The sequence below is a fragment of the Solea solea genome, chromosome 11 (assembly GCF_958295425.1).
Source record: "Solea solea chromosome 11, fSolSol10.1, whole genome shotgun sequence".
NCBI classification, from domain to species: Eukaryota; Metazoa; Chordata; class Actinopteri; order Pleuronectiformes; family Soleidae; genus Solea; species Solea solea.
The window spans coordinates 23845721-23868634 of record NC_081144.1 but is presented as its reverse complement, the minus strand read 5'-3'; the positions used below and the strand labels follow the sequence as shown (position 1 = coordinate 23868634).

The window sequence follows — 22914 nt, the reverse complement described above, 5'->3', positions numbered from 1 at the left end:
GAGCCCTGACCAGACTTTGAGAACGACTGGTCTAAAGGTAGTGACCTGGAGACAGTATGCACTACACACCTGTTAAGCACTGAATTCAGGTGTTTCAATCAGGTTTTGGGTTCTAGACTCTTAACTCTTGACTTTTGTTTGTTTGGTGTGGAAGAACTTGACTGGCCCCGCACAGAGCCCTGACCTTAAGGATGACCTGGACCAGAGATTGTGAACCAGAACCTTCCTGTCCAAAATCGCTCTTGAGGAAAGTCCACCAAGAAGAAGAAGAGTGGAAGCTGTTACAGCTGTGAGATGAGGGGAAAAAACAATCACAAAGAGAAGACCTTTATATCACCTGTATTTATTGGTTAACAGTGAACCACTTCATCAATCATAGATACTATAACTTTATGTCATGATTATATAATGCAGGTTTTTTCAGCCATAATAAGCCAGTGAACAACAGTGTGGTCAACGCTGATGACATCATCGAGCCACGGAGGTTGAAAACAATGACAGTGATCGGAGAAACCACAAAAAGCCTAAAGCGAAAAGTTTTCAGAAGGTTTTTTGAATTTTTTTGTCACAACGACGTAACCACAGGAGAGAAGCAGGTTTTTTTGGTCTCGACAAAAAAAAAAAACGATGGACAGCAATCGATGAGCAAATATTTGGAAACCTCACTTTTTTAAAAACATAATAAGAGCAGGAAAACATCGCACTCTCGGAGAAGAATCCAGGTCATTTTTTTATTTTCATTTTAATCTGTTGGGTTTAGGCTCAGTGTGGTTGCAGATGTGAGGTGGATTGAAGTTGGTGAGAGCACAGAGCGATGTCTTCGTCTCATGTGAGAGGAACCATCTGAGATGAAGAGATGAACAACGGTCCTGGCACACAGACACGCACACACGAGACGGAGCCAGAACCATTTAAGTGTGGATCGTTTTCAGTCCCATGAGTTTGTGTCTGCGAGGTCGGCGAGGTGAAGCGTGCTGGAGCCTACGAGTCGTTGACGGACATGTTGTCCATGGCGTTGGGCAGGTTCTGGTCTCCTCCTCCTCCCTGCTTCTTCTTCTTCTTCTTCCCTCCTCCTTGTCCTCCTCCTCCTCCTTCCTGTTTCTTTGCTTTCTTCAATACTTCCTCATCGATCGGCGCAGGCTTCACGAACTTGATGATCTCTGTCAAACCTAGAGGACAAGACGAAACATAATTACCATCATTTAAAAAGGTTACCAGTCCACTTTTCTAGGTGTAAACCAGAGCACATGTGTAAAATTATTCATGAATCTACTGCCCTCTCTGGTCAAACACTGGCTACTGCATTCAAATTGTGTCACCCTCTTGTACAGTCACAGTGAGGCTCGTTATCCCAGACTCCTCCCCCTTTTAATAACTTTAACTTGGCATAGCACTTATTATTTTTCTGTAAGTGCTGTAGGACTAAAACAATAACTCGATTATTAAAATAACCGTCAACCATTTTGATAATCGATTAATCAGTTCAAGGTTTTTTTTACATTTTTAAAACAAGTTTTCTTTGGGAGAAACATGAAAATATTTACATTTAGAGAGAATAATCGACAGATTACTCAATTATGAAGAGTAAAAGGCTCATGTGATAAAATGTACACCTGTTTTTAGTCTGTGAAAGTTCAAGATTAATGTCTGGAAACTGAAGAAAAACAGCAAAGTTACAACACAGCACACACGAGAGCGGCTACTTTTATCCCTTTAACACTGAGCGTATTGCAGACGACTACTGCACTTACGTAAGCGTTTGTACGTACAGTCGGAAGTCAAAACCAATGTGTGGTTATTAGGGTAATTTCACTCAAATCAGTGTCTTTTTCACCAGAGAGGAGAGAGTCAGAAAAACGCTTGTACATAAGTTTCACAAAATCTGGTGTCCGTGTACAAATACAGCAGGTTTTTTCTAAATAAAAAACGTAAGTTTTCTGTCATTTTAAATTGTTAATACACTATTTTAACAGGCAATAAATTGTGAATAAGTGCCAGATATTGAAAGTTATTCTGGGGAAAAATGGGCAAGAGAACTTAGTTACAGGATCATTTTCTGACCCTTTTCTGGTAAAAATAAGAAATAAAAAGTCCAGACGGACATTGGGCATTCTTAGATGTTGAAGGGTTAATGACACTTCTGCTGTTTTTGTTTCACAGTAAACCGGTCGTACACGCAGTACTGTTAAATGTTTATCCATAGACGTGTTGCTGCACAAATACATCACGCAGAGCGCTGTTATCGACTGGTATTGGTAACAAAGATACGTTTGTGTTTCTGATTTCTGACGTCCGAGTTTCTGAGAAACGCAGCACAAGTCCTGACTAAAGTGAACTTTAATAGTCCGAGTGAATCACATGTTTACGGTCGGCATCAGTGACCAAATGTTTCCCCTTTTCCATGGAAGTCGCAGTTGAGCAAAACATGTGTGCACATCATTGAGACACTTGACTGTCAAACATTTAGTGGACGCCCAGATTTCTGGAAGTGTTACTAATTTAAAGAATTCTGAGATTAAAGTCAAAACTCAGAGAAAAGTGAATCATCAGAAAGTTGGAATGGAAACTCTTAGTCATTCAAAAGCCACGTGTTATTAAAAACACACTTGCGTGGCATCTCTGCAGATTAGCATCACGTCAGAGCTCAGCTAACTTTACTCCTGAGTGAACCTAATCTGTAACTACCTGTGTCATTTGACACTTGGATCAGGTGCTCACGCAGCCTGGAGTCTTAGAATAGAATAGAATAGAAATACTTTATTCATCCCCAAGGGGAAATTGTTTTAACAAAGCAGCAATACAAACAATATTATAAACATAAAATGTAAAATGTGCAACAGTGAGAAAAGAAAATGTATTTGTTATCAGACCGAGCGACTCCCGATTAAAAAACATCTCCAAGACGTTCACTTAATTCCAAACAAAACAGTTTTCTGAGACTCGCGTACCCATGGGAAACCCCGGAGTATAATCCCTCAGAGTGAGTTCAGTGTCGTTTACCTGGAGGCATGAAATCCCGGAGCTTTTCTGGAATGACGATGCCCTCCTCAGTCTGGTAATTCTCCAGGATGGCGCACATGACGCGCGTGGTGGCGCACATGGTGGCGTTCAGCATGTGTACAAACTCGGCCTAGACAGACAGACAGACAGACAGACAGACAGACACACACACACACAGTAAAGTTGTAACGTTAATGATCATAAAAGTATTTATTTAGCACTTTTCAAAACACCAAAATCATTCTGGTAAAAAGCCTTCCTGCTAAAGTGATTCGACTCTTATGAGTTCAATGAGTGACTTTTTCTGCCCTCTTTTTCCAAGATAACTTTCACTTTTACAATTAACGGTACTGAGAAGCTGACTCAGTGAATCATTGGGGGAGGGGACTGATGTTCTTGCTCTCTTGTGATCTGTTAAAAGTCTGAGCAGCTGAGTTTTGCACAAGGTTTTTGCACGAGGAGCGGTCTTTTGACCGACAGAGGAACTGCAACTCTGGGTTCGTCTTCTGGGCATGCCCCCAATAAAGAGAGTCAAAATGAAAGCATGAATCAGCAGCTGAGATAAAAGTGTTTCCCTTTTCCAGTCAGTCCGAGTTGAGCAAAACAGGTCGTGCACAACACGAGGGAGTTCACGTCAAACCTTTAGTTTGAATCAAAACTGACGCCCAGATTTCTCGCAGGGTTAGTGAAATGTTTTTACCAAAAATAATTAAGAAAAGGTACATTTATCTTTATAGATACTAAGTGAAATTGACAGAAGCATTCAGGTGTTATCATGTAAATAAATAACATGGACCGCAGCCCCAACACAGACTGAAGGCCGTCCCAGTTTCATACTAGACTTTGAGGACATGAGGGTGAGCTCAGGAGCTCGTCTGGGTTAGCGTCGATTGCTCACCTTGTCCATCATCTTCTTGGTCTGTCCGTAGCGGATGCGGAGGCGCCGGGCCTGGTAGTCGGTGCAGTTTGAGCAGGAGACCAGCTCTCTGAAGGCCGACGAGCCCGGGAACCAGGCCTCCAGATCCAGCTTCTTACTGGCCGCGTGATTCAGGGCACCTGTGACGACGGGAAGAGGCGGAGCGTCACGGTCAGCTGACGACGGCTATCGTTGTTTTCTGACTTGTCGGCCTTCGCCATTAACTAAATGTGATTTATTTAAATTTAGATTTGAAAATGCTAAGGTCTACTTTTGTAGTTTCCTGGACATAAACTACACAAACACCAAAACGCAGTGTGTCCGTCCTACCGGACACGATGTTCACGATACGATAAGGAATTCCCAGCGACTGGTAGAACTCCTCTGCCGTCCCGATCATCTCATCGAACATCTCCCATGACTTGCCGTCGTGAGGGGAGGCGTACACAAACTGCTCGATCTGGAAGAAGAGAAAACTCAACAGATCAGTTTCAAACATCTAAAAAGGCTTCACGCCAGTATTACTGGTTGTCATGTCGACCTTTGGTGTCTGACCTTTTCGAACTGGTGCACCCTGAAGATGCCGCGGGTGTCTCGGCCGTGGGAGCCCACTTCCTGTCTGAAGCAGGTGGAGTAGCCGGCGTAGCGGATGGGCAGGTCCTCGGGCTTGAGCCACTCCTCCCTCAGGAAGGCGGCGATGGGCTGCTCCGAGGTGGCGATCAGGTACTTCTCGTCGATGGCACCGTCCTCCGACTTCTCACTGCTTTTACCGATGACCTAATGGAGGGGTGGATTAAAACTAATCTGTAATCTCCTGATTAAGCAAACTGGTGTAATATGTTGCTTCATAATTCAAGTTTTATCTTGTTTCCTTTCTTTACTGTACATGCACTGTAAGTTTTGAATTGTGTGCCCGAGGGAGAGACGCAGTGCTTTAGGGCACAGTTAATGGGGATCCTAATAAATGAATGAATGAATCATTAAATAACATTTGTCTGACTGAAAACTGCAGTTTGGTGTGGGAAAATGAGTGTTTTACAAACTTCATTTACAAACTTCAGTGGGGGTGTACGTATATATATATACATATATATATATATATATATATATATATATATATGTATGTATATATATATGTGTGTATATATGTATGTATATATATGTGTGTATATATGTGTGTATATATGTATATGTGTGTGCATATATATATATATATATATATATATATATATATATATATATATATATATATATATACACACACATATATACACACACATACATATATACATACAAAAGACATAATCTAAGCCAACGGAATGAAAAAAGTCATTCAGTGGAGAATTTTCATACCTTGTACAGCTCCTCGTCAAACTGGCTGAGCTGAGCCACTTCCTGCATGACCTCTTTCCTCATGAAGAACGGCGTGTAGAGCATGGTGTACTTCTTGCTGTAGAGGATCCTCATGGCATAGTTGATGAGTGCCTGCTCCAGGAAAACCAGCGGCCCCTACGTGACGAAAACACAACAATATAATGTGAGGAAGGCGGCTAGCACATTATGGGCTTAGCTGTTTGATATCATACAGCTAAGCTGTGATACGGCGTCTGTGGGGACTTTTATATTTATTACAGGGAATAAATGAGTGAAATACACACAAAAAAGTCACTTTTAACTCCTTAATTATTTAATTACACTTCTTTAATTAGAAGCCTAATTATCTATGATATAGCAGAATGTGACTGTATATTTATAGTCAAACATGTAAATATGCTTAATTTTCATCTGAAAATGAAAAGGCAATAATAAGGGTATTTTAGGATCATGTCATACAGACCATAAACAGTAGATTCTAATTTATATTTTATTTAATATAGTGTATTTACAGTGTATTGTCACTCTTTGAGAAGCACAAACATCTGAAAATCCATATTGAATGATATAAAACAAGTATATCGTAATAAGATTTTCTCCCAGCCCTCATTTAGATGCATCTGTTCCAAGTTATACGTCACTATCTTTCATGTTTGTGCTTCTTTATTGCTTGAATACTTCCTCACACACACACACGTGTCAGTGGCTTGTATCTGAACTCACCTTCAGAAAGTAGCCTCTGCTTCCGGCCACGATGGCTCCCCTCTCCCCGTCAAAGCCGTCGATCATGACTACCAGGTCGACGTGGGAGTATTTCTTTTGGACGGTGCAGTCGCCCCAGGTGCGCTCCACCCTATTGTCTGCATCCTGTCAGTGGGAAAACACCACACATGATACTGTATATTAGTTATTATCTAGAAAAGTATTCCAAGTAATGTAATAAACTACGGGTGCACAGACGAAACATTTATTACTCAATTTCAATAACTCTTGTGTCACCTCATCATTGCTGATGGGCACAGACGGGTGCAGCAGGTTGCCGATCTCGCGCAGATACTCGAAGCGCTCCGCCTCCAGCCTGATCCTCTCACTGTCGCCCTTCTCAATGGCCTCGTCCACCAACACACGCACCTTCTTGATCTGGGTCACCGTCAGGGCCTTAAACAGAAAACCGAAAGAAATGTGAAGAGAAAATAAAAAATAAGGAAATGAGAGTTGTAAAAAGCAGACAGACGGTCATACCGATAGTGTTTCAGCCGTGAGAGATTCCAGGTTCTGTGCTTCTTCGGGTACAGAGTCATCGTCGCCAACGGGTTCCTTCTTCTGCATTCACACGAGAGAAATGGACGTGAGAAGGGAAATTAAAAACTTCCTCTTCTGCACATAAACTTTTTGTACCTGTTACAGTAAGTGAGTGTGGGAATCACAGGGCACCACGCGATACAAATAATATCACAATATAACGATTCTGTGACAATCAATATATATTACACGACAATCAGATACAGCGATACATCACCATATCTGTCTAACTGAAGGAAAACAAACACGTTAAACATGAAAAGTTAAAAGTGCAGGATTTCTCCATTTACTCACAACATAGAGAGAGGTCAAAGGTCATAAAGTCTAAGTTCATGTAGCTTCCACTTAAGCCTCCTGCATGACCACGCCAGACATTGTCTCTCTCCTGGAAACCTCGCCAGAGACCTCACGACTCTCGTGAAAGCTACTGTTGCTACCAAGTTATGTGAACTTTGCGTCTGAGGCAGCTCTAGCATACCTTCATTTTATCCCCAATGCTCTTGCTGCAGAGGTTCTTTGCTTTGTTGAGGTTGTCTGCGGTGAAGCGACCTGTTAGGAGCAAAAGTTACAAATAAGACATGGATTAAGGTTTGTAAAAGAATCCCTAAACATTCAGATAAAAAGTTACCAACTTGGAATATTTCCAAAAGTCCCGAACCCTAGTCAGGCGATGAATCATGGGGATTGAGCTAACCTTGTGTGTGTGTGTGTGTGTGTGTGTGTTCTTGTATTTGTTGCCTCTTTAGGACCTTTCTTCTGTCATAAACACTGACCTTGTCAGGGCCAGTAGTCGTCATGGAGACCAAAACCTGGTCCTGATGAGGTAGAAACTAATTTCTGAGGAACTGGCTACACTTACGGTGAACATTTAAAATGTGTGATTATGGTTAAGGTTATGGATAAGGCTGTTTAAATAATGGAGGTCAATTGTATGAGTATGTGTGTGTGTGTGTGACAGACAGTGTGAGAGAAAAACAGCTGCAGTAGCAGGACTGTGACCAGGTAACACCCAGATGGTCTGTTGTCAGTAGCAACCCACACTTAAATACACAATTAGACACATAAACACACTTTAACTCAAACAGGGACAACAATGTAGAGACAAAATAATTCAATGTGATCACGTAGTGGATCAAAGTGACAGTTTTTGGCTGCAGTGCAGGGCGAGGTTAGTTTGACATGTCGCTGCCTGGGATTGCATCAGATTGCATGGTCGCTACCCGGCATCGCTAAGCTAACCTAGCATTAACGTTAGCCACCACTTAAGTAAACAGCCATTTCTTCTCAGTGTACACATACTAAATGTATAAAACTGAGACAATACACATAAACAAGTCGAGTTTAACCATTCGGCTCACTTACATGGTCTGAATAGTAGCAAGATACGCTAGCATTAGCGTTGCAGGTGCCCCCTTCCTGTCAACTCATATAATGGAAATGCATTAGAATAACTGATTGGCAAGTATGTACACATTGTACGAGGTTGTTTTTTGCAAACTGTTAAAAACCATGTTGTTGATTAATTCGGCATGAATTTTAGCCCTTTTTTTGGACTCTAGCGCATAACATTTCCAAATTTCGGTTTCGCTCTTAACGTAGCAGTCAAATAAATGAATCCTAAAAAGTATATTCACAAACACTGTTTGTGTACGTCTGTGAGCGGTATTCAAGATTTGCCATTGAGTAGTCAACGAGTCATTTGAAATCCCAAATGTGATGTAACCAGGACGATATTCCAGTGTGATCAACATAAATAGAGCAGATTCACCAATGGACAGTGGCGTTAGCTCTACTCCAGTTCACTGCAACACTGACGTTACGCTAATATTAGCATGGTTAGCAAGCGCGCTAACGTTAGCCACTTTTTCTTCTTTTTTTAAAAAGGGCAGAAACGCTTACATTTTCTCCACGCTGTGTCTGCGGCGACCAGTTTGTCCACGAGCTCCACGTCTTTAAACCTCTTCCTCTGAGTCTCGCGGATGACTTCAGGGTCGCCGCCTTTGTCGGTACGAAACTGGTCCAGGTCGAGCACCATGTTTCCACGCTGTCTTTCTCTCACACACGCCGGGAGAGACTGAATGAGCTCGCGGCGTCAGAGATGACACACGACTACTCTACACACACGGTTACACCCGGGTTACCAGATCAGGTCGTCGAAAGGTACGGTGTGAGTGAAACTTAGTGACATCTAGTGGTGAGACAGCGAATTACAGCTCCGTTGATGGCTCAGCCCTATTGCTGTACAATAAAAACTTATCAAATAATGATTCATTATTTGGGAATGCTGAGTCAGAATTTCTCAATTATTGCTTTCCTGTTGCCTTTATGAGTGGGTGGTAAATTAAAGGCCCAGTGTGTAATTCTCAAGCCCATGAGGATACTATTGCTGGGTTCCATCTGTTGTTCATCCATCCATCTTCTACCACTTTATCCTCCACATGAGGGAGGGGCACTGTGCCAATCTCAGCTGACATAGGGCGATAGGCGGGGTACACACTGGACCGCATATAGAAACAAACCCTAACCAACCTATGGTCAATTTAGAGTGTCCAATTGACCTAATCCCCAACTCTGCTGCAAAGGCAAGAGTGCTAACCACTATACGAATTCCGCCGTATATGGAACACAGCACACGTTCACCTCCACATACCACACAGTGTGTTGTTTTTGTATGCATAGTAACCACTCATTCACTCACCTTCTACTGCTTTATCCTCCACATGATGGTTGCGGTGGGTGCTGGTGTCAATCCCAGTTTACATTGGGATGTCCATGTTTATTTGTATTAGTAACTTTGAGGAGCATCTTCAGGAATACTCCATAACCATTTGCCGCCATTTTACCTTCACTACCTACCTTACCCTTTGAGATTTAGGGAGATTTGTCATAGTAGGTACACAAAAATGTTGTGAATGTATGTAAAAATGTTATACAACAAACATGCTACTAGCATTTAGCTATTAGCTATTAGCATTCGCTTTTTCTGCAACTTTTTCTGGACAGACTGAGGTAAAACACTCACAGGTCAAACACAAATAAACAGACAGACAAACAGCATTGCCAGCTACATTATCTGGAGAAATGTCCATGTTCTAATTAGTTTTCACATGATTTCAATAATTCATACATCAAAATATTCCTACAGTACCTGCCTGCAGGTACAACTCGAGTACGGAAGACCTGTTATAGTCAGGGGCAATTTTGAATTCCCTAATTTCACTGAAGCAAGGCAAGTTGCCTCGAGCTAACTCCTGAAGAGCCATCATTTTAAGTGTCTATCACAAATTTTGAGCTACAGACCTATTGAGAATGTTTAAATAGCCTATTTGACATTAAGCAGTGAGAGTGTACTCTTTTAGGTTTCATACTTCGTCTTTGGAGAAAAACATCTATGGCACAATAAAAATGTCCTGTTTGTTGCTCAATTCTCGTCTTTCTTTCCTTGAATCTCCGTTTTCTTTCTTCCCCGCTGTGTTCCCTTTCCCGTCTTTCCTTTGGTCTTTTCACCTTTACATTCAGTATTTGTTGGTAACCTTTTGACGAGCTGCGGTTGATTCTCACAAGGATCTTTTCCTCTTTGACTCCGTCTACATGCCGCTAATGCTTCCATATCTGCAGCTTTCTGCTCTGCACTTCTTTCTCCTGTGAAAGTCTCTTGCTCAGTCAGACCTGATGAATATGAAGCAAAGTGTGACTTGGTTTTGCCTCCTGTCTCGTGCGACGGCATATCCATTTCAAAGGTTTGGTCCATGTCTTCGCACTTTTCAAGGTCTTCCTCAGCCTGTGCTGGTGTCAGCTCTTTAGCTCTCTTTGAGTCTACCTCTGCCTCAGCTGTTTGCTTTCTTTTCAGCGGCCTCTCAAGGATTTCTGATTGTGTCTCCGCTTTTTCCACCTCGCTCACACTTGACTCCCTAGAACCATCAGGTTCCTGCCAGTATGGCTTAATTTTGCTGTCCTTTGACTTATTACGTCTTCTTTCCACTTTGTCCACCCTCTGTGCTGCCGTTTGGCTTTGTCGTGGATCTTCCAGAACAAACTCCTGATGTGGAATTGAGGATAACTTTGGACTCTTCTCAGAAAGCAGCTTTGGTTTCAGCAGCGGATGGTTATCTTGCAAATCTTTCTGGCTGAAGTTATACGTTTTCATCTCTGTGATTTCACCCTTTCTTTCTGCTTTGTCTTCCTTTGGTGCTGCCGTTTGGCTTTGTCGCTGATCCTCACGAGTCAACTCTGGATGCAGAATCAGGGATGATTTTGGATTCTTTTCGCAGTTCTTCTCTGGGCTCATCACCGGATGGTTCTGCTCGGCGCTGTCACCCAACATTGCCTCTGCTGAAGCTTTCTTGCCACTTCGGTCAACCTTTATGTTGTCTTTTGTTGATGTCTTAAATTCTAGGCTCCTCTGAGACATCAGTAGTGAGATGGGACTCCAATTTTCAGAAACCATACCTATGTTGGCCGGACATTCTGTCAAATCTTTACTCTCCTCGTCATCTCTTAAGCTGCGTTTGGCCTTGATTTGACTTTTCTCCTCCTCCAACTGTTGGATTTTTGTTTGAGCAGCACCCACTTCTTGTCTTTTCACTTTACACTTGTTGCTCTCACTGATCTCTGGTGGTGTTTCAGTTAAAGCTGCTAATGCAGTCTCCAGTTTGGTGAAGAAATTAAAGTCAATGGTGATGCATTGTTCTCCTGCTTCCTTCTCCAGTGCGCTATCGTTTCTCAGCCCTGCTGCTGTCTCTTCCTCTGTACCATCAGAGAGCTGCTGGCAAGTTGCTCTGGCAGGTTGGATATTGTCCTCCTTTTCGAGTGACAGTTCTCTCCACATCTCATCAAACAGCTGTAAAAACCAAGAGAACAATGGAAATAACAGATTACTTCAGTTACTTTTATTACAAAAAATAACCCCCCTTGAGCACAATATACATGTTATTCTCTTTGCAATGTTTCTATCTTGGCAAAATATGTCCCAATTTTCAGTAGTTCAGTAGTTTGTATTATGTTTATCATCAAATCACTGATGCTAGCCTACAAAGTGCTTCATGGGTCTACTCCCACCGACTTAAATGCTCTCCTAAAGTTATCCCTCGACTGCTGCGTTCACAAAGGATTGTCGTCTGGCGGTGCCAACACCCCGCACAAGACAATCCAGACTCTTTTCATGTGTCGTTCCACGCTGGTGGAATGACCTTCTGGGCGCTACCAGAACAGGGGTGTCCCTGTCTATCTTTAAGAAGCTCTTCTGTCCTGGCACTCACCCTACCCCCCTCCCTTGCACTATCTACTTCTGCACATGGATCCACCTCCACACCCTCTATCAGTCCACTGTTCCTATCACACATTTAGCAGACACTCCCTATCAAAGTGTCTGCTAAATGCTTAAATGTAAATGTATTTGTACACAGAATTATGACTTTTGTCTCAAAACCTTACCCCATTCACCCACCCACCCCCACAAATCACTAGCCCAAAACTGAAAAACTCCATCGCAGTACCCAAATCTTGGGCTGCAACTGACGCAGCATCACATGTTTGGCAAATTGTCTTGAGAATCCTTCTCTCTGTTGGCACGACTGTGGTTCAGCAATAAATCTGTCACATACAAACTGGTGCCCTTAGTAAGTCACCTGGCAAGATTGCAACCTGTCAAACGAGTCAACTGACAGACATTGTTATCAAAGACAATGACCTTTGATCGGCAAGTCTAGCAACCCACACAGACGAACAGATAAATGATCCTTGAATAAATAGAGAGATAAGTCGTGTTACCTGTTCGTCTGGATCAGTCAGTGGAAGAAATTCATAGGGCTCTGGATCAGAACCATTAGCGTCATCCAGCGGGGTCTCTGTCGTCTGTATCAACTCCAGCTGAGAGAAAGACCATAAAACCATGACTATTTGTTCACTGACTGAGTTTTTGATTGATGTATTCATGTGGTTGTTTTTAACACCTAGAATAATGACTTCATTCTCAAGACCTAAACCTTATTTGTTTGTCCTGTAAAGCACTGGCCTGAACGCTGAAACGTTATCATGTTACCTGTTCCTCTGGTTCAGTCTGTGGAAGAAGTTCACTAGTCTCCGGTTCAGAACAATCAGGGGAATCCAGCTGGGTCTCTGTGATCTGCTTCAGCTCCAGCTGAGAGAGACGTTAATCCATAACTATATAGTTCTTGACTTTTATAAACTTTCATAAAGCTTATATTCAGATATTGTGTCCAGGTGTGTGGGTTTGCTATATCCCAACTGGCATGAAGAATAATGACAAGGTTTTGATTTTTCCAACTGATTTTAAGGAGGAGACCTACAGTAAAGTACAGTTTGATTGACATGTCTTGCCCTGACAACGTACGTTTCTCAAGAAGTCGTCGGTACAGAACAGTTTGTCCAGATACTCCCAAGGCGAGCTGCTCTCCGTCTCCGGCGTCTTGCCCTCTCCTCTGTCCCGGTCTTCTTTGTCTCCGTTGCCTCTCCCATCAACATTTTCATGAATCTGAGTAAAAAGTCAGAAAGGGACAAATTAAGAGATGGGAGAGACGGAGTGGCAAGCACACTACGCGTCCGTCGTCTACTTCGTCATCTTGTTACGCAATGCTACCTTTTCAGTAATGTTTTGCACTACTACCTTTTCTTTCTTCTTCCAATAGGTTCCAAAGGCTTGCACATTAAGGCTGCATTCACACAGCGCCTTCTTAATCAAAAAAGTTTGGCTTTGTTTTGTGTAGTTGTGAATGCGCAACCGAACTCTGATCCGCACCAAAGAAGCGAACTCCTACAGTGGTTCTTGATGCAGCGCCGCCTCAGGTGAGGAGGGGGAATACGTTATTCAAAAGGTTTGTGCAGTGTGAAAGCAAACTCGGACCAGCTGAATGTTGCAATTCCCCAATTGTACCGAGTCTAGCAGAGACTATTAGGTGTGAAAAAGACCGAGATACAAAGTGCAAAGTTGCCCTCCACAGTTTGAGGGCAGCATCTGTTCATAGTCAAACGGGTAGTTGCGAGGTCGACTGTAGATCAAATATCGATTGAAACGGTGCCACAATCTTCTGAAAGCAAAGGTGGAATTGAGGATACAACCCTGATACAACCCAGGTAACATATACTGGGGGTATATGTTACCTCCTTCCACTAACCTGAAGCTGCTGCCAACTAATAGTAACCATAGCAACTGCTGATTTGGGCAACATACTGACCAAACTCGAACCCCCTCCTGCTTCTCTGAAATCCGGTGTGGAAATATTTCGCACTCCTCGTGAGTGCGCGTGTAGCAAAGCACAGGACGGCTCCACATGCATCATAACGACGTAGACGTAACTACGAAGAACTCTTTTGTCCTGATTTGGAGCGAAAACTTCTGCATAATTCTAACTTGCGCTAAAGTGATAACTAGCGCTATAGACGTGTTTGTAGTACCACACATGTGAAAACCCTGGATTTAAACATTTAAAAACGGACTGGAACCACGCTACGGAATGCCAAGCAGGTCACTTCTTACTACTGAGGGGTTTCCTTCCATTTATGACATAATGTTACTGGAGGTCAAGAGGATTGCTGGACCTTCAGAGCGACACAGAGCTGCATGATTCTCTAGGACTTCTCTTCTTTTTACACTTATTTTTGAAAGTTCTATTTTTGCCGGATGATTCGTCAGAATTGACAGTTTTGCTCGTTCTGTCCTCAGAAGTGAAGCAAGTTCCAGTACAAACGTTTGATCTGACACGGATTCTGAGGTCAACTGTCAGTCAACCATTGTTTTCGGACTTATTCTGCAATTTTATATTAAAAACTCTTTCACTATTCCACAGTTCCTTGAATTAATCTCCTTTGATCATCTCTGATGTCACACAAAGAAATTCTATACTTTGATTTTTGTAAAAACTTCAAAGAAATCTCCCCTTTGATGACTTTGAAGCCGTAACATCAGAGGACTATGCCAAGCGACCAGGATAGACGATCCTCGAATTAATAGAGGTGAATTAATACATTTTAAAATAAGTATAATACTGTTCAAACCTGGGGGATTGTTGTTTTATTATCTGAGTTGTTTTCTTGTATGTCATTCTCTTCCTGTTTTTCTGTGAAAATGGAAAACAACACGAAAAAAGTTAGAAACATGAGTCAAATCTTGTTTAAGCGTGTTTTCCTTTTTTCTCCAGAATAGAGTGCACGGACGCCGAGGCAAGGAAACTTAATCTGCCTTTGATCTTTTTCTCAATGTTTTGGTGGTTTTCTTTCACCATGGTTACTCGAACCGTTAGAAAAGTTCTAGCCCAACATTTCCAGTCAAAATGCAAATTCTGATGTATATTTTTAGTCACCAGGGCAACGGAATTTCATTTGCCTTTGATTTGTGTTCCAATGCAAAAGAAAACTGCCTTTTATCTTTGCTCCCCATTCATTCGTAGGGTTTTTTTTTCCCCCCAGTTTTTTGCAATTTTCTTGACCACGGCTACTCGAAAAAAACGCTTGGAAAAGTGATCGTCCAACTTTCCCAGTCAAATAGCATATTCAGATGTATGATTTGTGGGGGTTTTCTCAAATGTTTGATGGGAGAGGAATAGTAGACAAAGAGCTCTCCTTTGATATTTGCTCCCCATTCATACATCCATCCATTTATTGTCTACTGCCCTGGACAGGTCGCCACGCAAGAATTCGACCAACATCTCTCCCTCTGAACCTTACCTTTACTACTCCTTGTCACTTGATATAACTGCATTCCAACAGGCTCTCCTGACTGCCATGGAAACCTGAGGTCAGACATCAGATACAGCATTAAACCAAGTGGCAACCGGTTGTTAAGTCACCCATATGATTCCGAATTCCTGTTTTAAAGCCTTGAGATTTGCGATTTGGCATCACCTGCAACATTGGTCGATACTAGCTGATTACCGACGCTATAAATCGAGTTCTGTTCTCAACCAGTGGTCACCCCCCCGGTGGCTATTCAGTATATTCTCGCTTCTGGGTTGTCCTCATCTGGCAAACCAGAGGACGATGTCCACTTTTTGTTTACATTTTATGCATTAAACTCAGCATTTTGTCATGAACCGGTTTATATGAGGATATTTTTGTGCAGTTCTTACAATCCAGGGTAGCAGGGGCTGTGGAAGGACACGGTCAGTGGATGAACGCCTTGATTAAACTCGGCCACGATAAATTCATTGGGTCGGATCAACACATTGTCACTGTGAGCCGAGTTTTGCTGAACACATGGGGTCGCTGTGGGGTTCAGTAACGGAGCACTAAACTGAGGGAGGACTAAAGGCTGGAAGTTGGGTGGAATGGGATAAACACCGGGGATCTCAGGAGCCTGTATCTGGTGTTGCATTGGGGCCATCATCAGGCCCGGGTGGAGGTGCTGCTGCTGCTGTAGAAGCTGCTGGTTTGAGATTGATTCCCTTTCTGACACTGTCCAAGTCATTGCTGTCAGATCAGCTGAACTGCCGGGCATTTCTGCACCGGTGGCATTTCTCAGTGACTGATTTTCATCCATCCTCATCTCAAACAGCAATTATCTAGTTATCTGTTAGTGGACTGTACACGGTATACACCTGTAATACTGCCCCTCACAGTTCAAAGTTACTCAACGCAGTTCAAAGCTCGCAATCGCAGTTCAAAGTCTTAGTTCCTCCACATCATGTTCCCCGAACAATGTACCTGATGTCTGACTCCAGACTCCCATGAAGTCCCTGTGACAAGACGGAGCCCCAGACGATGCTTTAATCCCCATCAAAGCCTCCGGCACAAATATTAAAAATCTATTCATTCAATTAATTCTTTCTGTTAATCATACAACCGTCCAATGGTTCGGGCACCAGTGTGTGCAACTGATAATACTTTGATAAAGCACTTATCAAAAGTGCTTTATCACTGTGGGGGGCAGCATTATTATTATTTTAATTAATTAATTAATTAATTAATAATTATTAGAAGAAGAATACTTCTCATAATAACTCCAATTTGTTTACATCTTCTATGTAGCTCATTCTTCTTTTAAAAGCTTAAATCTAATGTAATGTACAGTCAGGGTTTTCAAGAGCTTCTTCAATATAGACAGGGACACTGTTCTGGTAGTGCTCGGTAGGTCATTCCACCAGTGAATGTTTGAGAGGATGGACAATAGTATACGGTGATCAACCGTGTCAAACGCTGCTAATAAGTTGAGCAGGATGGAGAACTGAGAACTTAGTTAGCGCTCTGGCTTCTTTTAAGGCTTCTGTCACAGACAACAGATCCGTTTCAGTGGAGTGGCCACTATTGGAGCCAGGTCAAGGAGGTCATTTGGGGAGAGGAATTCAGTGACCTGCTTGAACACCACCCTTTCAGTGGTCTTAGAGAGGAACGGGAGGAGAGAGACCGGCCGATAGTTTTCCACCCGTGTGGGAGTGAGGGAAGGTTTTTTTGAGCAGAGGCAGGAAATGTTCCTGATTTCAGTGAAGCATTGATCACATGTGCGATTGCTGCTGTGACAGTAGGAGCTATACTGTAGATTGCAGGAGGTTGGTTGGGATGGGGTCCAGTGAGGATGTGGTAGGACAGCTACATGCAAGGAGTTTAGAGGCCTCACTCTCTGGGAGAGGGGTAAATGAGGACAAAGATGAAATAGAACTAATGCATGTTGGAAGATTGGTGAGGCCCTTTACTGGAGGAGCAGTTTACTGACGGCTGATAGCTGTCACTTTGTCAATAAAAAAATTACGGACAGGTGTCTGCCGTCAGGTTGGTAGCCAGCGGTGGAGGGTTGAGTAGAGTTTTTCCCGGGTGTCAGTGGTATTGTCAGTCTTGTCATTGTAGAAAGCCTTTTTTGCAGCACTGACACTGGATGAGAGGAAGGTCAGTAGTGACTGCAATTTGTTTAGGTCAGAGGAACCTTTTCATTTTGTGCCATTTTCATGCCGTGCAGCCTGGATTTAAAAAAGGACCCATGGGAACCCTGTACAACACGAACACACTCAACACAGTTTACTGTACAAATGTTTTTAATGATTTACATGTACAAATGTTACAGTCATAAAACATTCACAATAAAAACAAGAAAAGAAAAACCACACACACATATCCAACAACCGCATTGACAAGAATGCATCGTCTCTACACTTAGCTGCTATATAGCTCCTTTCCCGAAGCCAAAATATATTCGATAATTCAACACATCCCACTGGATGTATCAAACTCTACAGTGAGCAGTTTCGGCGCTCACTGTGAATATTATTTCAGTTCTGACAACAACAATTTAAAAAAAAAAATACAACATCGACAGGATTTACACACAGAAAAAACAAAAACATCACCATCAATATTCAAATGACACATACAGAATGTATGAGTACACGTCGTCCCCAAATCCAGGCCTGTAGTTTCATAAAAGAAAAGAATCGTGATGACGAGCAGTCCTTGTGACAGTACGGATTTAAAAAAAAAATTTACTTTTAAAAACCTGATAGAGCCGACAGAGTCTGTGGGTGTTAAAAATCGTTAGTGCCGAGTCATACTTAACATGTTCCACGCGTCCATGGAGAGCAGCTTCTTTGCCCTGTGGTTCCCACTCATATAAATAGTGCATTCCGTTTATGTCAGAAGTCGGAACTGGGAACTTAGTGGTGTCCCAGTTGAGTCACGGGGACACACACACACACAGACGCAAACGTATCTCAGGCTAGCAACGGTTATTTTGCACTCAGTCCACGAATAAAAAAAAGTTTTTGAGAGTTGGAATCTGAATTTAAGGGTGTGCCATTTCAACTGGAACGCCCCACTCCCCCCCTTTCCGACTTCCAACTACAACCGGGCAGTGCCAATAAACAAGGGGTCATGCCAGGGTTCCAAAACATCAAATTCAAGGACTTTTCCAGGACCAATTCAAGGACTAGAATGTGCCGACAGAGCTCAAGATGGAAGGGCCACTTGAAAGAGCTGCTTCGCCCTTGATGGCGTCCACTTTTATTGATTTGTCCTTGGGATCTTGGTCAAAGTCAAGTCTCTTGTGAGACAGAGATCTTGGAATTTTCAATTCCCAGGCATCACGTCGTCATTTGCGCTCTCTCATCTTTACTTTACGCGCTCATTGTTCTGCGCGGAAACTCATGTCAGCGGCGGGGGGAGGGACAGTGGACAGTGTCCACAACCCTGCTAGTAATTATGACTCCAGCACTTTTTTCCTGCGTAGGCCTAGACTATGTACATTAAGCAACACAGGGCATGAAACAGTCCGTGGTGTCGTAAACAACGGAGACATTTGTATGTAAATATCAACTAAACGTAGGGTCTATTAAGGACCCTGGCATGCATACTCGATCTGACATTCCAATCCCGTGGTGCCGTTTCTCACCAGGAAGTCACAAGTCATCGATATGTCCCGTGTTTTATTTTGAAATGTAAATGTGAGAGTATAAACAGTATCCTCACACGACCTCGAGCAAGGTTCCATGTTTATCGTCTTCTTTGGCGTCTCTCTTCGACCAAAGTGTTGTGCTACAGGGAGTACGCTCAGTCGGGGTGTACGGTGTGCTGCTGGTGGCGGTCGCCCATGTAACGCCCACGGAATCCCCAGAATTTTAATATCATGCGGACACAGAAAGTATGACCCAGTCTTCACAGCATGACCTTTTGAGTGACAGGGCAGTTGCTTTGCATGCGACTTGGCAAAGAAAAATAAATAAATAACAAAAGCTTGAAATACAAAAAAAACGACTTTGGGAAGACGACTGTGACGATCACTTAAAAGTGATAGTTCAGGTTTTTTTTGTGGAACCAGCCTGACACAGGAAAGCTTGCTCTCCGTGAAAAGATGGGGACGCAATAGGAACAACAAAGAAAAACACTCAACAAAAGACTCACCTAATAAAAATCTACACTGATGGTTGCTGCTATTTTCCTTACTTTTAAACAGCCTTTTCTGTCTGGAAACAACAAGTTCCTTCCCTCTCCCACACCAAAGTCCCTAGAGAAAATCAGCATTTTTAACTCTCTGGGACACAGCGGCTGCTGGTCAACTGCTGCCTCGTGAGGTCATTCTGCGCCACTGACGGAAATCCGAAAGAAACCTTTCAAACACCGAAATCACAAAATGACACATTTACACGTACTACTAGAAGCAGTGGTGAATCCACAACTCCTGTGTGCTGTGATGTAGAATAACTGATTTTCTCTATGGACTTTGGTGTGGGAGAGCAGTTCAGAGGTTTCCAGACAAAAAACACACAAAAAAATATTCTTATGATAACGTTGACTTAAACTGACATAGATTTTATTGAGTGAAACGTTTGTGTCGTGTCTAAAATCATTTTTTTCCTCCGTCCGGATCAGCAGCTTCATAAAAACACTAAAACCTGAACTTTCCCTTTAACATTTTTACATTATTAGGGACAGTTGAGTTAGTGTATGTGTGTGTACCACTCTCTTTAGTCATCCTCGTCCTCGTCATCTTCTCCAAACGACAGAAGGCTGTTGTTCTTCACTTTCTTTCCGGACGTCGCTGTCACCCCCACCACCTTCTTCTCCTCCTCCTTCTCCTTCTCTCCATCCTCGCTCTGCTGCTTCTTCTTCTTGCTGGAACTGGCCGTGATGCCCTGGAACTTGTCCGAGGAGGAGCGCTTGGCTGGCTTTTTGAACAGGATCTTCCCGTCAGGGGGAGGTTCATCGTCTACAGACAAAGACACACAAGCGTGATTTGTGTGTGTCTTATCACAGCAGGGATAATTTTGAAACTTTGGTGGGTAAAAAATGTTGTTTCTATTTGCATTTTTACAGTGTGTGATATTTATATTCACTCCTACCTTTATCTGCAGCTCCCTCAGTGTCACCTTTGATCTTCTTCACTTCATCTGCACTCAGGTCTCCGCTCTTTAGAACCACAACCTGAGGCAGCTCGTCTTCTTGGTCGCTGCCACTGTCGTCGTCCAGTTCGGGCATCACTTGACGCTGCGTGAGGGGGAAACAGACACCGAGGTTTTGTTTTGTTTAAAAGTACAAATACGTTTCTGGGTTAGTCGGAAATAAACGTTATTACACAGCTGTGACGCAGTACAAAGAGATTGTAAAAGGAAAGAGTAACTGTTATTCAGTTTATACCAAGAAGTCTGCCTCAGCTCAAGTCTATAAAAACACACAAGATTTTTTTTGTAATATATTTTTTAATCTATACAATATACCCAAAACACTGGCCCACATTTTAAACTACAAAACAAAAATAAGTTGGTGTTTTTATGTTTTTATGACGCAAATGTGCAAAGACAATAAGGCTTTCAGTTAATTGAACTTATTTTGGTTAATTTTGAACTGAAAATGATCTTTAAAAAACACATTACTTCCATCAGGTTTTACAATATGGTTTATATGCTGTATATTGTTATATGAATTTAACGTTTTTAGTGATCGCTTTAAAGCTTTGAGTGTGAAACAACAACAAAAATAAGTTTTACATTAATAAATACAAATGATAAAGTGCTAAATATTATAATATGCAAAGCACACCGACTAAACCACAAAATTTGCAAAAGATTTGTAAAAAATATTGGACTGCAGCGATTATTAGTCTATTACTAAATTAATCGTCAACTATTTTGATATTCGGATTGAAGTTTGTCTCTATGTGGCCCTGCGATGGACTGGCGGACTGTCCAGGTTGTACCCCACCTATCCCCCTATGTCAGCTGAGATTGGCATAGCACCCCCCACGAACCTCCGGTGGAGGATAAAGTGGTAGATAATGGATGGATGGATTGAATTTTCTGAATTTACTGCTTCTTAAATATGAATATTCTTCTTAAATATGAATTATTTTTACATTTTCTGACAAATTATGGACCAAATGATAATCGATTGTTAGCTGCAGCTCTACCTTAATGTAACAATGAGAATTTAAAAACAAAATATGAACTGGTTACGTCAATATATTATTTGAATTGACACAGAACAATAAATAATAATTTACATAGTTTCAAATTGTGATTTCATTTTGAAAACATTTGTTTCTTCTTTAGCCCTTTATGTGTTACACAACTAAATGTGCCATTGCCTAAATATAAAATATATGAAAACAGTTTAAGTTCAGTGTTAGATATTTAAGTCAGTGATTGATGAACCTGTCTTTTCCTAGCTTGTTTCCATCAAACTACAAGGGCTGGTTTAAAAGACGGTTTCTGGTTTTCTTTTAGTATACTGCAAGTTTTAACAAACATAATTTATTTTTATGTCATTTTAATGTTATTGTACAGCACTTTTATGCAACTGTGTTGCTCCATATAACAAATAACTCATTAAAGATCCAATAACTTTGGTTTGTGGACAAAAACAAGACATTTGAGGACATCATTTCCAGGTTTGGCAAACAATGATCGACATTTTTTAACATTATTTTTAACATTTTATGGACCAAACGAATACTCGATTAATCTAACCGACAGATTAATCGATTATGCAAATAATCGTTGGTCAATGCTAGCCTTGGGTTAGCATTAGTGGACGAGAGCGAGCCTGAGTGCACGTTGTGTTCTGCTTGAAAAATACATTGCTTGACACGTACTAAATATTTTTATTTTAATAACTTTAATTGTTAAAGAGTCTAATGGACATGTCTTGTTTCTATTTAAAACAAACACGGTGAATCCATAAACAAACCAAAACACTTGGCAACGCTAACGTTTACGTTAGCTCCCCGTTAGCTCACGCGCCGTTAGCCAGACCCATTCGCGTACCTTCGTGTCCACGGTGGGCCCTTCTTTGAATCCGACGTCATTTTTAAACTTCTTTAGAAAAGACGGCTCCGCTGGTTTTACCCAAGACACTCCGCTAGCTTTACTTTTATTCATTTCAGAGCCGGAAAACAACAGCTACTGCTTCTGTTGTTACCCCGGTGCTTCTCTTCGTCTTACGATTTATAGGTAGACAGGCACGCTCAAAGGTTCACTGCTGCCATCTACTGGTGGAAATCTTCTTCTTCTTCTTTTCTGAGGTATAATGGCGGTTGGCAAACAACGATTTGGTGCATTACCGCCACCATCTGGTATGGAGTGTGGATCGAAATGTTAATCCAACTGAACTATTACTTAAAAGTGAAAAATAAATAAATAAACAACAAAAAAAATGAAATATAATATAATACTAATAATTATATCTATATATATTTATATATATACAGATAATACTCTACAAAACACAAAAAAACAACAACCTATATACATATACATACACCTATTCATACACACACTCACACATCCTATATCCTCCCAATCCACCTTGTTGTTTTATACTGGTGGAAATCGATAGTCACTTTTATTTATATACTGTTTTAATATTTAATAAATAAACAGTGAACATGTTTA

The 22914-nt window shown here is 41.8% G+C and overlaps 3 protein-coding genes across 4 annotated transcripts; all 3 read right to left on the bottom strand.

The window, feature by feature from the left end:
- Positions 1 to 327: 327 nt before the first annotated feature.
- On the bottom strand, positions 328 to 8708 carry sars1 (seryl-tRNA synthetase 1). The gene is made up of 11 exons (XM_058642944.1): positions 8492 to 8708; positions 7071 to 7141; positions 6533 to 6613; positions 6290 to 6448; positions 6014 to 6157; positions 5270 to 5425; positions 4472 to 4693; positions 4247 to 4376; positions 3899 to 4056; positions 3001 to 3130; positions 328 to 1169 (listed from the first exon to the last, which is right to left on the bottom strand). Exons 1-11 carry the CDS (start codon positions 8625 to 8627, stop codon positions 982 to 984), a joined length of 1575 nt encoding a protein of 524 aa, XP_058498927.1. The 5' UTR covers positions 8628 to 8708; the 3' UTR covers positions 328 to 981.
- A 90-nt stretch (positions 8709 to 8798) lies between these two features.
- Positions 8799 to 14839, bottom strand: LOC131468553 (uncharacterized). Of its 2 annotated transcripts, none has more exons than XM_058642942.1 (5): positions 14606 to 14839; positions 12945 to 13085; positions 12633 to 12731; positions 12362 to 12460; positions 8799 to 11432 (listed from the first exon to the last, which is right to left on the bottom strand). In XM_058642942.1, the coding sequence occupies exons 1-5, from the start codon at positions 14705 to 14707 to the stop codon at positions 10014 to 10016; spliced, it is 1860 nt and encodes a 619-aa protein (XP_058498925.1). In that variant the 5' UTR covers positions 14708 to 14839; the 3' UTR covers positions 8799 to 10013. The 2 variants fall into 2 exon arrangements, with proteins under 2 accessions (XP_058498925.1, XP_058498926.1); XM_058642943.1 differs by lacking the exon at positions 14606 to 14839 and adding an exon at positions 14088 to 14227.
- Positions 14840 to 17553: 2714 nt separating this feature from the next.
- kiaa1143 (KIAA1143 ortholog) lies at positions 17554 to 22484 on the bottom strand. Its single transcript, XM_058643964.1, has 3 exons — positions 22288 to 22484; positions 20368 to 20512; positions 17554 to 20234 (listed from the first exon to the last, which is right to left on the bottom strand). Exons 1-3 carry the CDS (start codon positions 22399 to 22401, stop codon positions 19993 to 19995), a joined length of 501 nt encoding a protein of 166 aa, XP_058499947.1. The 5' UTR covers positions 22402 to 22484; the 3' UTR covers positions 17554 to 19992.
- Between the last annotated feature and the right edge of the window lie 430 nt (positions 22485 to 22914).